Source organism: Artemia franciscana, unplaced genomic scaffold, assembly GCF_032884065.1.
Source record: "Artemia franciscana unplaced genomic scaffold, ASM3288406v1 PGA_scaffold_412, whole genome shotgun sequence".
Lineage (NCBI taxonomy): Eukaryota > Metazoa > Arthropoda > Branchiopoda > Anostraca > Artemiidae > Artemia > Artemia franciscana.
In genome coordinates, this window is record NW_027062680.1 from 6,017 (window position 1) to 19,747 (window position 13,731).

General features: G+C 36.3%; 1 protein-coding gene across 1 annotated transcript in view; it reads left to right on the forward strand.

Annotated features, from left to right (window-relative positions):
* The first annotated feature begins 2,337 nt into the window (after nt 1-2,337).
* Nucleotides 2,338-13,731, forward strand: part of LOC136041839 (uncharacterized) — a 37,318-nt gene continuing 25,924 nt past the window's right edge. The window contains exons 1-2 of the mRNA XM_065726618.1: nt 2,338-2,428; nt 12,480-12,617. Coding sequence (XP_065582690.1) covers nt 12,489-12,617 — 129 coding nt within the window. The 5' untranslated portion in view covers nt 2,338-2,428; nt 12,480-12,488. The remainder of the gene's footprint in view (nt 2,429-12,479; nt 12,618-13,731) is intronic.

Genomic DNA, 13,731 nt, shown 5'->3' on the forward strand with positions numbered 1-13,731 from the left:
ACTAGTTGATGTGTTGGCGGTGTAAATTTGATGTGGTGTTGATCTCAGATTGCTGATATGAGACCCAGGGTTTGATTACATGTGTAACCAAACGGAGGAGGGAGTGAGTCTCTTCCAAAAGTCGTTTGTCACGTTTTCTTTTTTATGACGCTTTCAATATCTATATTTTCTTCCGAGTCTATTTAATTTCTCTGACTTTCCTTAGTCCCTTCTGACATTGTTATCTTTTATAACCTATTTATTACGCTTAGAATCGCCTAAGTCCTTCCTTACCCTCCCAAATTCTATTTGGTATTCGTGGCTTCCGGTATCCTAACACATAAGTGCCTAAAATTTAGTATTTAAGGCGGAAGCCACTTGCATGGTAGAATTATGGAATCTAGCTCAAAGGAACCAAACAGAAGTAGAAAGGGTCAGAAGAAACTTAAGGAAATCTAAGTGTGGTGAAGGTGAGAAAGGACTAACATTGTGAGAAGGCACTAAAGAAAGTCAGAAGAAATTAAATCAACTTGCTAAAGACTATAACCATTGAAAGGATGAAAAGGAAGTTGACAGGAAAATCGAAATGTGGAAGATGCTGGCCCCCTCATCCGTGTTGTTACGCCTGAGTTTGTTCTCTGGATCTCATATTAGCAAGCTGAGATCAAACCCATCACACTACCTAGCACTACAACCCTGACTTAGAATTTAATGGTAAAAAATCTTTTACATGGCAACAATTTTTAGAATCTCATAAACTTCATTTCTAACAGTATAGACTTTATCATCAGGCAAATTAGAATGTTCTAATAATTTAGACTTTTTACCTTTCCAATTTTAACAGAGTAAGCCCTTGTATATCAGGAATCTTTATTTTCGTAAGAATTTCAAAATTTAGTTTTCTCTAACCCTTTTCTTTACAAACATTTTTAGATTTCTTAATAATTATTCTTCCTAGTTTTAGAATTCTAACATCGAAGACCTTTTTTATATAATAGATCTTTATTTTCTTAAGAATTTTGCAGCTTAAACTATTTAAGATTTAGACTTCTTACGTATCGAATTTGAATTGCAAAAGCCTTTTTATAACAGGAACCTTTATTTTTTAAAGCATTTTGGAGTTTTTACTCTTTAGGATCTAGTTTTCTCTGATAAATTTTTCTATGTGTAAAATTTTGAATTCTGAACATTTTTAACTTGCAGAAATAAAAAAGTTAAATCCTAGATATTTTTGTCATGTAAAACTTTTGACAATGAAATCCAAAATTGAAGATGGTGCTACTACAACTAGTACTAGTTGATGTGTTGGCGGTGTAAATTTGATGTGGTGTTGATCTTCCGGTATCCTAACACATAAGTGCCTAAAATTTAGTATTTAAGGCGGAAGCCACCAGGACCATGAGACTTTTCCAAAACTAAAGCCAAAAAAAAAACCGTAAAAAACACATAAAACCGTAAAAAACGTCGTGTCTCAAAAATAAGACCACAAAGGGACACGGTAAAATATGCGATAATTTGTAGCATTGTAGATCTAAACAGGTCTTTCATCTTCTAGGGGTGATTCTCTGCCCATTGGAATTGTGACTCAAAGCAATTGTTTACTATTTGGAGTGTACTGTTGGCCTACCGTAACCTATTATTTAAATTATTCGAATATATTATTATTCTGCATGAACATATTAGAAATTCTCCCTTGTAAATTCTAGATGAATGGGCTAAATCATTATTTAAGACATAAACTTGAAAACTATAATAAGAAACCAAAAAAGTATTTGTTTTTCCTTCCTCCTAAGTAGCTTTTTTTTAAGTTTGATTCGAAAGAAAATGCCAGTGAGCTGTTTTTGCAACGTAAAACTAAATTTCATGAGAACAGGCACTTTTGAGATGGGCTTGAGGTACCCTATTTTTTTTATGGGTGGGGGGGATTTTCAAAAGTATAGATCAAATAATAAATTAGAAGTTAGAATTCTAATTGCTAAAGCAGGATTTCATTTGATCAGATTTCATTCAAAACCCCAATCTTGAACATAAAATAAAAAACTCTATAAGATAAAAAAGGGTTCAGTTTCATCTATTAACGGTTCAAAATAAACTCTAGTACAATAATAAATGGTCAAAGATCCCTTAAACCCCCCCCCCCTCGTGCCAACAAACTTCATTTCTATTAGAAATGATTGTCCAATATTATAAATACAAGTTAGCGATCAATCACAAGAGAAAGAAAATTTATGTATCATTAACCCACTAACATTAAAAAAAAAAAAAAAAACTTAATGTGAAATTAATTACGAATTGTCTTACGATCCATAGCAGAATTGAGATGGCTAATTTGGCGTAAAAACATTCAATTTTATTATCAACCACATAAACCGTTGTGCATATTGGCTATGTTGATGTGTAGCTAGTCATTTTTCTGACGCGAGGAAGCTGTATTTACAACAGTTAAACGGTAAGACCTTTTTTTTACCCCAAGTTTTGTTTTTCTTTTTTAACGTCAACCAGAAAACTGCAAGATTGTCCCCCCCCCCCCCCAGAAGCATCATAGAATATTTTACCTAACAAAGTCTGTAGGGTCACCTCCAAGAAGGGTAGCTTGAAAAAGAGAAAATTTAAGCCCAAAATAGACTTTTTTTCATAAAGATACAAAGATTTTTTTTTGTATCATAAGATACAAGCCTTTTTTCGCCATCGAACCCTTAATTGACGATACTAACTTCTGCCGAACAAAAGTTTTAGCTAACAAAAAGCGTTTGCTAATAGTTCCCACAACCAAACAAATTGGACAGGAAATTAAAAACCATTATTGGAAAAAAAATTCAGCATAGCCTGTTAGACTAGCCTACATCAGACGATGTCTGTAGGACACCGTCTAAAGAATTTGTAACAGTAAGAACTATTAACAGTCGTGCAATCTCTATCAAAGTATACTTTACTTATTTACTTTAGTCGCTTGATGACTAATGGTCCACGTGGCGCAGTACTGTATTCCTGATTCTCTTCCTTTCGCAGAGAGTGGAATGCGTGGTTAGGTGCAAATCATCTGGCGCTTCCTGCGTTTTCACGTCTGATTTCTCCAGGTACATCTTTGTTGCTGGGTAGACTTTGGCTGAGCTTACAAGTTCACACAGCCGACCCCAGTTTGAAATCAATTAGGGCTTTGACACCAGGACTCCTTATGCACACAGGATATCAAGTGCTGCACTTTCAAAGTTCCTAGTTTAGAAACTAGTTCCCCTGCTTTGCTGCAGTGTTAATTTTTTTAAGATTGCGCCTCAAATTCTTTGGGCCTCAAATCGATATCTTTCAGATATTCAATAAGAGTGGCAGATAACTATTTTTGGTTTGATTTTAAATACTCAATGGCTAAACTAGTAGTTTCTAATAGGACCGCTATTGTACAATATCTAGTGAGATCACTATTATCGGCAATGCTTCGGCTAAAACCAGTTACGTGATCAAAGGCCCATATATTTTTCAAATCCCAGTAAATAAAAAACATTGGATAATTTCTAAGCTAGGGGCTCAAAACCTTCAGGAATGGATTTATAGCTAGAATTAGGTTTAATCTAATCTATATGAAATGAATCTACATTTCATGTTGATTTCAAATACTTGACCAGTCAAGAGTAACATAGTAAGTTCATTCCATTGAGAGTAAGGAGCAACATCAAAACTTCAAACCAACAAAATTATTCTGTATGTGAAGGAGATTTTCCCTCCACAATACATCGTTCCTCATACTAAAGTTCTTCTGAATTAAAAAAAAATATACTACATTAATTAAATGACCTTTGTGTTTCAGAAGTCGCTTATAAGGAGTCTGGACAATAATTCAAATTTTAGCGTAAAGATTGAGGTATTTAGGAGGGGACAAGGCCCCTCATAATTGGAACATCTCTGTTCTCTTTAAGTTTTAATGTCGATCCTTACTTTTAGTAGAAATAATTTGCTATTTAAATTTGATTTCTGATAGCTTTTCAACTAATACTGGGAAATCTGGCTCCATCCATGTAAATTTTTCTTCTCCCGGAAAAATTTCTTACATTAAGAGTTAATCCTGTGAAAAATCCCCCCACTGGGGAAGTTCCCCCCGGACTATTCCTTCCTCGTTGAGAATATCCCCCGGAAAATTTTTGGCGGACAATTCTCTTTAGCACACTTTCGTCTGAAGAATACTTCGATGTCTGATCGTTTTTTAAATCATGCCAGAAATCGAATCCTGTGTGTAAATTTCTTATACACTAGTATTTCTTCCACGGAAAATTCCAGCATGGAGAATTTCCCACTCGAAAACCTGCCTCAGTGAAAAAATCTTCCAGATCATTCAAACCCCTCTGAAACTTTCCCCGGGACAGTTCTTCGGGACATCTCAACATGTAAAATTGGGTCGGTAAAGAGAAAGTAAGACAGATAAATATAATTTTGTATTGGAATTCAGGCAAATTAGTATGCAATTTTTCCCAGAAACTTCTCTTCCCATGAAAAAATTATCCCCGTGGAAAATCTTTCTGAAGAAGATAATTTTCCCTCTTCCGCGAAAAAGGTCTCTATGCTTCCCAATAACGAATTGTAAACATAAACCATGGGAAAATTTCAGAACTTCCAGCCCTTTCTCCAGCGGCCTTTCGGGATCACCTTATCCCCAAATGCATAGCTATCCCATCTTTCAACTATGCTGAAAAATGGCTGTCTCGAAACTTTTATCAGACGACTTTGGGGGAAAGGGGGCGTTGGAAAGAGGTTAGTTGCCCTCCAATCTTTTGATCACTTAAAAAGAGAACTAAAACTTTTAATTTCAATTAAAATAGGACCGAAGTTACCTCTGTATTTATTCTAGGAGTATTTGTTCTATTCGTTCACCCCTGGGGGAAAAAACAAAAGTAAAAAAAAAAAAAAAAAAAAAAAAAAGAAACAAACGAATAAGCGCATCCGTGATCATTGTTCTAAAAATATCCACATTTTTGAAGAAGAGAGCTTGAAACCTCTACTGTAAGTTTCTCTGATATTCTGAATGTAATAATGTGGTTTTTACAAGACTACTTGTCCTTTTGGGGGTCTCTCCCCTTTTCTCAAATTCGTAGCTTTAAACGTGTAACACTAAACTTAATGAATCTTAAATATTTGGAATCAGCACCAAAAGCCAATTCTTATGTTATATCTTTTATATCAAAATTGCGTTTTTTTATATTTCTGGTAATATTGAGTCAACTCACTTCTGATTCACAGTTAGCTACGACGAACAGCTTGAAAACTTAAAATCTGGTGAACTGACTGGTTATATCATCTTACTGCAACTAATTGCAGTTTATACAATGATGGGTATATCAAAATACCCTAATAAGTAATTATTTTGCCAAAACTATTGGCACTCAAGCGAAGCAAAGTTTTGTGGTTTGACAATAAAGAACTACTTTAAAAACTGTTGAAATGAAAAATTGACTTCATATCAAAATTACTCTAGAGTTTGATAATTCTTTTCTGATTTTTAGACGATTCTGAACAGATTAAATAAAGAAAACAAGTTTTTTTTAACTGAATGTAAGGAGCAATATTAAAACTTAAAACGAACAGAAATTACTCCATATATGGAAGGGGCTTTTCCCTCTTCAACGCCCCGCTCTTTACGCTAAAGTGTAACTCTTTCTCTCAACTCTACCTTTCAAAACAGCAAAAAAATTAGCGTAAAGAGTGGGCGTTGAGGATGGAATAGCACCTTCCATATACGGAGTAATTTCTGTTCGTTTTAAGTTTTAACGCTACTCCTTACTTTCAGCTGAAAAACTTTTTCATATTTATTTTTTCATTGTATATTAAAAAAAAATGCTAAAAAATCCTGCGCCCCCTTCATGGAAATTTTCTTCCCCCATGACAAATTCCTCCATGGAAAGTTCCCCCCGCATAATCCCCTCCCTCCAACCCCTCCCCCAACAAAAAAATCCCCCTGAAAGCGTCTGTACACTTCCCAATAACCATTATTATGTGTAAACACTGGTCAAAGTTTGTAACTTGCAGCCCCTCCTACGGGAACTGTGGGGGAGTAAGTCATCCCCAAAGATATAGTTATTAGGTTTTTCGACTATTCTGAATAAATTGGCTATCTCAGAATTTTGATCCAATGACTTCGGGGAAAATGAGCATGGCAGGGGGCCTAGGTGTCCTCCTATTTTTTGGTCACTTAAAAAGAGACTATAACCTTTAATTTCCGTTAGAATGAGCCCTCAAACAACATTCTAGGACCGCTGGGTCAGTACGATCACCCCTGGAAAAAAAAAGATAAACACGCATCCGTGATCTGTCTTGTGGCAAAGAATGCAAAATTTCACGTTTTTGTAGATAGGAGCTTGAGACATCTACTGTAGAGTTCTCGGATACACTGAATCTGAAGGTGTGAATTTAGTTAAGATTCTATTACTTTTAAGTGGTGTTTCCTCCTATTTTCTAAAATAAGGCAAATTTTCTTAGGCTTTTTTTCTTTTATAACTTTTTTTTCAACTTTTTTTTATTAACTTTTTTAAGGCAATTTTTTTTTTATAGCTTTTGATGGATAGGTGTAAACTTAATGAAACTTATATATTTAAAATCAGCATTAAAATGCGATTCTTTTAATGTAACTATTGTTATAAAAGTTCCGTTTTCAGAGTTTCGGTTACCATTGAGCCGGGTCGCTCCTTTCTACAGTTCGTTACCACGAACTGTTTGGAAATCATTCGCTGAATGGAATGAAAACAGTAGCTAGGTTTTATTCACAAAAAATAATAGCATAATTTATGCTTGAGACATCGGAGTGAATAAATATTGCAGCTGTTTTAATTTTTATTTCTGTAGCTAATTTTTTTTTACTGTAGTCTTACACTTATTCCACAGTAAAATTAAATTAGTCAAAAAAGAGCAATATCACTAAAACCTAATTATTCATAACAGCTACAAAAAAAGTTTTTCAAATGATATCATAGCTTAAAATGAGCAAATTGATCTGAAAATAATCCAGAGGAGATAAAGCAAATAGTAAGAATGATGAAGTCGAATTCGTTTGGGCGCGATGGCCTTAATCTGTAAACATTTATTAAACAAAAAAAAACTATTTTTATTGAAAGTAAGGAGCGACATTAAAAGATAAAACGAACAGAAATTATTTCGTGTATGAAAGGGGCCTCTTCAACACCCCGCTCATTACGCAAAATTTTTAGCTTCTGTTCGTTTTAATTTTTAATGTCGCTCCTTACTGTTATTAAAAAAATTAGTTTTTCTTATTTAATTTCTGAATGTTTTTGAATTAACGCAGGTTTAGATTTTGGCTCATCGTACATGAATAATTAAAACAAAATTTGCTTTTTAATTTTACTTTTTTGGCTAAATTGTTTTCTCAAGATATTGATTGGACGATTTTGAGAAGAAGGGGCGGGGCAGGAGGCCCTGTTGCCCTTCAATATTTTGGGTTACTTTAACCAAAAAGGGCCACTAGAGATTTTAATATTTGTTTACTAACATTTTTATTAGTAATAAATGTACGTAAATTACAAATTAACTTGCGTAACGAACTTCTATATTCGTACATTTTTATTATTTATATAAGGAGGTTTGTCCCCTCGTCAATACCTAGCTCTTTAAGCTAAAGCTCAAATTTTGTTCCATTTCTTTAAGAATGCCCCCTGAATCACAAAGGCCGTTTAATTAGAGTAAATAGCGCTTTTGAAATTACTAAAAATACTTTAGTGTAAAGAGCGAGGCATTGAGAGGGTGACGAACCCCCTCATATACCTGATAATTTCTGTTCGTTTTAAGTTTTAATGTTGCTCCTGACTTTCAGTCGAAAAAACTTGTTTTTTGTTTAATTCCTCATTCTTATTTTTAAACAATGCTGGAAGATCCAGCGCCCCCTTTATGAAAATTCGTTTTCCCCATGATAAATTCCTCCATAGAAAGATCCTCTGACGTTGCCACCTCCCCCTGACCCCCCGACTAGAAAATATCCCCCCCTGAAAACGTCTGTATACTTCCCAATAACCAATACTATATTTAAATATTGGGCAAAGTTCATAACTTGCAGCCCTTCCCCCAGGGACTGTGGGAGCTTAAGTCGTCCTCAAAGACGATTGTATGCTTCCCAATAACCAACACTGTATATAAACAATGGGCAAAGTTCATATCTTGCAGCTCATTATCGGGGACTCTGGGGGCTTAAATCGTCCTCAAAGAAAGAGTTATAATAAGATTTTTCGACTATGCTTAAGCAAAATGGCTATTCCAAAATTTTAATCCGGTGACCTTGGAAAAAAATGAGTGTGGGAGAAGGCCTAGTTGCCCTCCAATTTTTAGTCACTTAAAAAGGGCACTGGGACTTTTAATTTTCGCTAGAATGAGCTCTCTTGTGACATTTTAGGACCACTGGGTCGGTACGATCACCCCTCAGGAAAAAAAGCAAAAAAAACCAAATAAACACGCATCCGTGATCTTTCTTGTGGTAAAAAATACAAAACTCCAAATTCTTACAGATCTTGAAACCTCTAGAGTAGGGTTCTCTGATATGTTGAATCTTATGGTGTAAAATTCGTTAAGATTTTATGACTTTAGGGAGTGTTTTCCTCTTTTCTCGAAAATAAGACAAATTTCCTCACGCTTGCAACTTTTGATAGATATGACCAAATTTGTTGAAACTTACATATTTAAAAACAGCATTAAAATCCGATTCTTTCGATGTACCTATTGGTGTCAAAATTCCGTTTTTCAGAGTTTCGGATACTAATGAGCCGGGTCGCTCCTTACTTACAGTTCGTTACCACGGACTGTTTGATAGTTTGATAGCGAAAGAAGGTGATTTCGCTTATTAACAGAGCCATATACCGTACTCACGCCAAGAATATCTCAAACCCTGCTGGCAAAGAAGCTCGTTGGATTAGGGTAACCATTTCAAATAAGTCTGTAATTATTGGGGCCATATAACCTCCCAGCCTGTCAGATAAGAAATTACCTTGAAACTTCCCTTGATTACATTCGTTTTAAATATCCCGAGTCTACCATCATCCTCCATGGCTATTCCAACGTCCATCATAGCGTAAGGCTCCGCATCAAAAAGACTGATAAGGAGTGATAAGACTTGTATGATCTTTCTTTTTTGTATGGCTTGAGCAACTGTTTAAATTTGATACCTATCATGGCCCAGACGGATTAAGTTGCCTTGATCTATTTCATACAGATCACCAAAATTCCTATAACGTTGATGCTCATGCTTTCACAAGTGACCACGTTGCCGTCGTTGCATGTACAAATCTTCGTATTCGACCTTCCATAAAGCATAAAGCATGAGTGACAGATCCGGCAATAGAAAAGAGCAGGTTTGGATGGCTTAAAGAACGCACTTGCCAGTCAGCAATCCATATGCTTCCTCCTTGAAGTACCAACAGACTATCGTCGACTGTGTCGTAAGTTACATCCCATCGAAGCGGATCCTGGTATCGAGCAAGAACAAACCTTGATTCAACGTCCATTGCAAAAAAGCTATCTAAGCAGAATAAAAGGCAAACAAGCGATGGCTACTCTCAAAGAGTGAGAAGGACAGACTTGAAAACACGTAAAAACACACTTGGACAGATATAAAAGCCCGTAAGAATACAGCTCGTACGATTCACTTATTATTTGGTCAAAACAAAGAGAAATTCACTTCCAAGATGAGAAATGCCTTTGCTAAGGGCTGGTGGACAGTTTCCAAAAATGGTTTACCGTCATCTAAAGTAACTTCAATTAATTGCTTAAAAACTAGCGACGGCACTATTTTCCAAGACCTGCAGGCCAAGACAGAAGCTCTTGCCAAGGTGTTTGTCGAATTCTCAAATCTGGAAGACAACTGTAAAGGAGTTCCCAAATTCTCTGATCGAACCGATGCTGTCCATGAACGTGTAAACTACTCCATGGGTCCTGACAATATACCTAGTATTGTTTTGAAGACCCGTAGTGCTGAATTGACTCGACTTTCGTCACCGCTTTTCAGACTGTGTTGTTCTTCTAGAACCTTTCCACGCATATGTTAAAATGCCTATGTCATTCTTATACCTAAATTAGAAGATTATCTCATGAGCCTGGGCTCTTATAGGCCTATCAGCAACCTATCCTGCATTGTAAATGCTTATGAGGGATACAAAATCAGGTTGTTGTCATTCGACATTGACAAGGCTTTCGACAGAGGATGGAACCGCGGCCTACTGAAGAAATTTCACGCTTACGGTTGGTGTCACATGAAGTCTGTTAAGGGTGGATGAAAGCTTTCTTCTAGATCCTTCGCTGTAGATTTATCTTGACAGATCCACCTCCCTCGAATATCCAATAAAGTCAGGCGTACCCCAGGGTAGTATATTGCAACCTATGTTTTTCATTCTTTACATAAATGACCTAGAATATAACCTTTTGAGCCCTCTGTAACACTTTGCCAATGACACCACAACACATTTAGCCATCCCAAAAAAATGGTAACCCAATCAAAGCCTTCCTACGACTACAGACGGATTTTTTTGGAAATTGAAAAGTGGTCTGATGGCTGAATGGTCAGATTCAATGCATTGAAGATAATAGAGCTGATAATCTCATGATCAAAAGTACCACACAGACACCCCAGCTTCATCTTCTTGAACGAAGCTATGAAGAATATCGGAATCCACATCTTCACATATCTCTCTTGGAAGATCCACCTTGATTGGGTAAGAATATCCTGTGCAAGAAACCTTCAACCGATCTGCTCGATCATCCCAGTTTACAAGTTTTGCATCAGATTCATTGCCAAGTATGGATACCAAGTGTATGTAGGTGCTTCAAAAATGTTCTGGCTTGATTCCAAAAGATCAAACAGTTCGTGGTAACGAGCTGTAGTAAAGAGCGACCCGGCTCAATAGTAACCAAAACTCTAAAAATGGAATTTTGATAGCAATAGCTATATCAAAAGAATTGCATTTCAATGCTGATTTTAAATATATAACTTTAATCAAGTTTAGTCTTACCATTCAAAAGTTACGAGCCTGAGAAAATTTGCCTTATTTTAGAAAATAGGGGGAAACAACCCCCAAAAGTCATAGAATCTTAACGAAAATCACACCATCAGATTCAGTGTATCAGAGAACCCCATTCTAGAAGTTTCAAGCTCCTATCTACAAAAATGTGGAATTTTGTATTTTTTGCCAGAAGACAGATCACGGATGCGTGTTTATTTGTTTGTTTGTTTGTTTTTTTTTTCCCAAGGGTGATAGTATCGACCCAATGGTCCTAGAATCTTGCTAGAGGGCTCATTCTAACGGAAATGAAAAGTTCTAGTGCCCTTTTTAAGTGACCATAACAATTGGAGGGCACCTAGGCCTCCTCCCACGCTAATTATTTTCCCAAAGACACCAGATCAAAATTCTGACATAGCCATTTAATTCATTGTAGTCAAGAAACCTTATAACTATGTTTTTGGGGGCGACGTACTCCCCCACAGTCCCCATGGGAGAGGCCACAAGTTACAAACTTTGACCAGTGCTTACATATAGTAATGGTTATTTGGAAGTGCACAGACGTTTTCAGGGGGATTTTTAGGCTAGGGGGGATTGAGAAGAGGGGAATGGGTTAGGGGAACTTTCCTTGGAGGAATTTGTCATGGGGGAAGAAAATTTTCATGAGGGAGTGTGGGATTTTCTAGCATTATTAAAAAAAAACAATGAAAAAATAACTGTGAAAAAGTTTTTTTCAACTGAAAGTAAGGAGAAGCACTAAAACTTAAAACTAACAGAAATTATTACGCATATGATGGGCTCACCTCCTCCTAATACCTCCTCTTTACGCTAAAGTATTTTTAGTAATTTCAACTATTTATTCTACGGCTTTTGCGATATAGGGGTCATTCTTAAGAAATTGGGATAAAATTTAAGCTTTAGTGTAAAGAGCGAGGTACTGACGAGGGGGTGAACCCCTTCATAAGCGTAATAAAACATGAGAATACAGAAGTTCGTTACGTAATCTAATTTGTAAGTTACGTATATCATTTACTAATAAAAACATTCGTAAAAAATTAAAAGTTCTAGTTGCCTTTACAAGTAACAAAAAAATGGGAGGGCAACTAGGCCTCCTCCCCCGCTCCTTTTTTCTCAAAATTATTCGATAAAAACTACGAGAAAGCCATTTAGTAAAAAAAAATATGCAAATTTCCTTTTAATTATTCATCTGCGGAGAGCCAAAATCAAAACATGCATTGATTTAAAAACGTTCAGAAATTAAATAAAAAACCAAGCTTTTTTAACGGAAAGTAAGGAGCGACATTAAAACTTAAAACGAACAGAAATTACTTCGTATGTGAAAGGGGATGGTTCCTCATCAACGCCCCACTCTTTACGTTAAAGTTTTTTTACTGTTTTGAAAAGTAGAGTTAAGAGAAAAAGTCAAACTTGCTGATTCAAAAGTCAAAGCTGATCCTAAGTCGCTTATATAATTGTTAAGTTTGGCTGTTTCTTATGCAACGTTGCTGAAGTTTAGTACATTTTCAGGTAAAAGAAATGTCTGTCCGAGACCCCAGCCTTCGACCCTCTGGAAAAGCTTCTCTTGCGTTCAATGACAATTTAGGACAAGAATTTTTCTATGACCTTGCTTCACATATGAAGTTTTCTGATAGTAGAATCATAAGTGTAAGTATTAAACTATTCTTTGTCGCCACATTTTGGTAGAATAATTTAAAATAAGATTTTGAGAATTTCAATTAAGATTAAGAATTTGAGTGGAGCACTGCCAACATCACAACGCCAGTTGCTCACTCCAGATCTTTCCGTATCCAAACCAAGGCTTGAATCATCCTACTGAGGTATCGGAAGTACATACCAAATGCCATGTCATCGCCCCAAGTACAAAGCAGACAGTACAGTGGACGAGATACCATCACTCCACCAGTGAGCAGGCCAACATTTAAATTACCTCATGCAGATAAGACATTGCCTACTGCATCATCCAACATCACCTCATCCGACCCTACCACGTACCACCAGTAGCCCAAGCCCAATTGAAGATTGAACCAGCGCAAAGAAAGCACAAGACACTAGTACATCTAACACAAACAAAACAAATAACAAAACAATCAGAAACAGATGCCGACTACTACTGTAAAACATAGGGTCACGAGTGGGTCTTGACGGGTGAGTTATATTGGTCAATTTGTGACAGAATCGCTTATTCAGGGTTGGTAGCACTGTACTGGGGTGTAACATACCTATTGTTTATCCATGGTGGTAAACGCAGCAAAAACTTTGCATACTTGTAGTACAGTAAGCGTAATTTTAGTTTATCTGTAGCCGTAAAAATGTGCAAAAAAGGCTAAGGTACAAATAATGAGGCAAAATCATAGCATTGTGCACCTGGGCTAACAGACGACGATCAAACTTCCGATTATTTGCCACTATACAGCTATGCGTAAAAAAGGACAGCTTCTGAAAATAAGAAACCAGTAACCGCCGTGTCTTCAGTATTGACCGTCCAATATGGAGGCCCAGATAAACAATATCATTGACTAGCTCAACAATAGAATCACCAAGTGTGACGCTCTGACCAACATCTGACTTCGAGTTAAAAAGTAGCACTTCAGACTTTTAATCATTAAACTAGAGTCCAAAATGGGTTTACTCCTGTTGCAACTTGATAAAATTAGCTTCTAGTCAATGGAGAGACCGGCTCAGGCTCAGCACAACATCTGCATAACCAAATAAAGACAAATCAATACCACGCAGAACATAAGTCATAAGCAACCTTAAT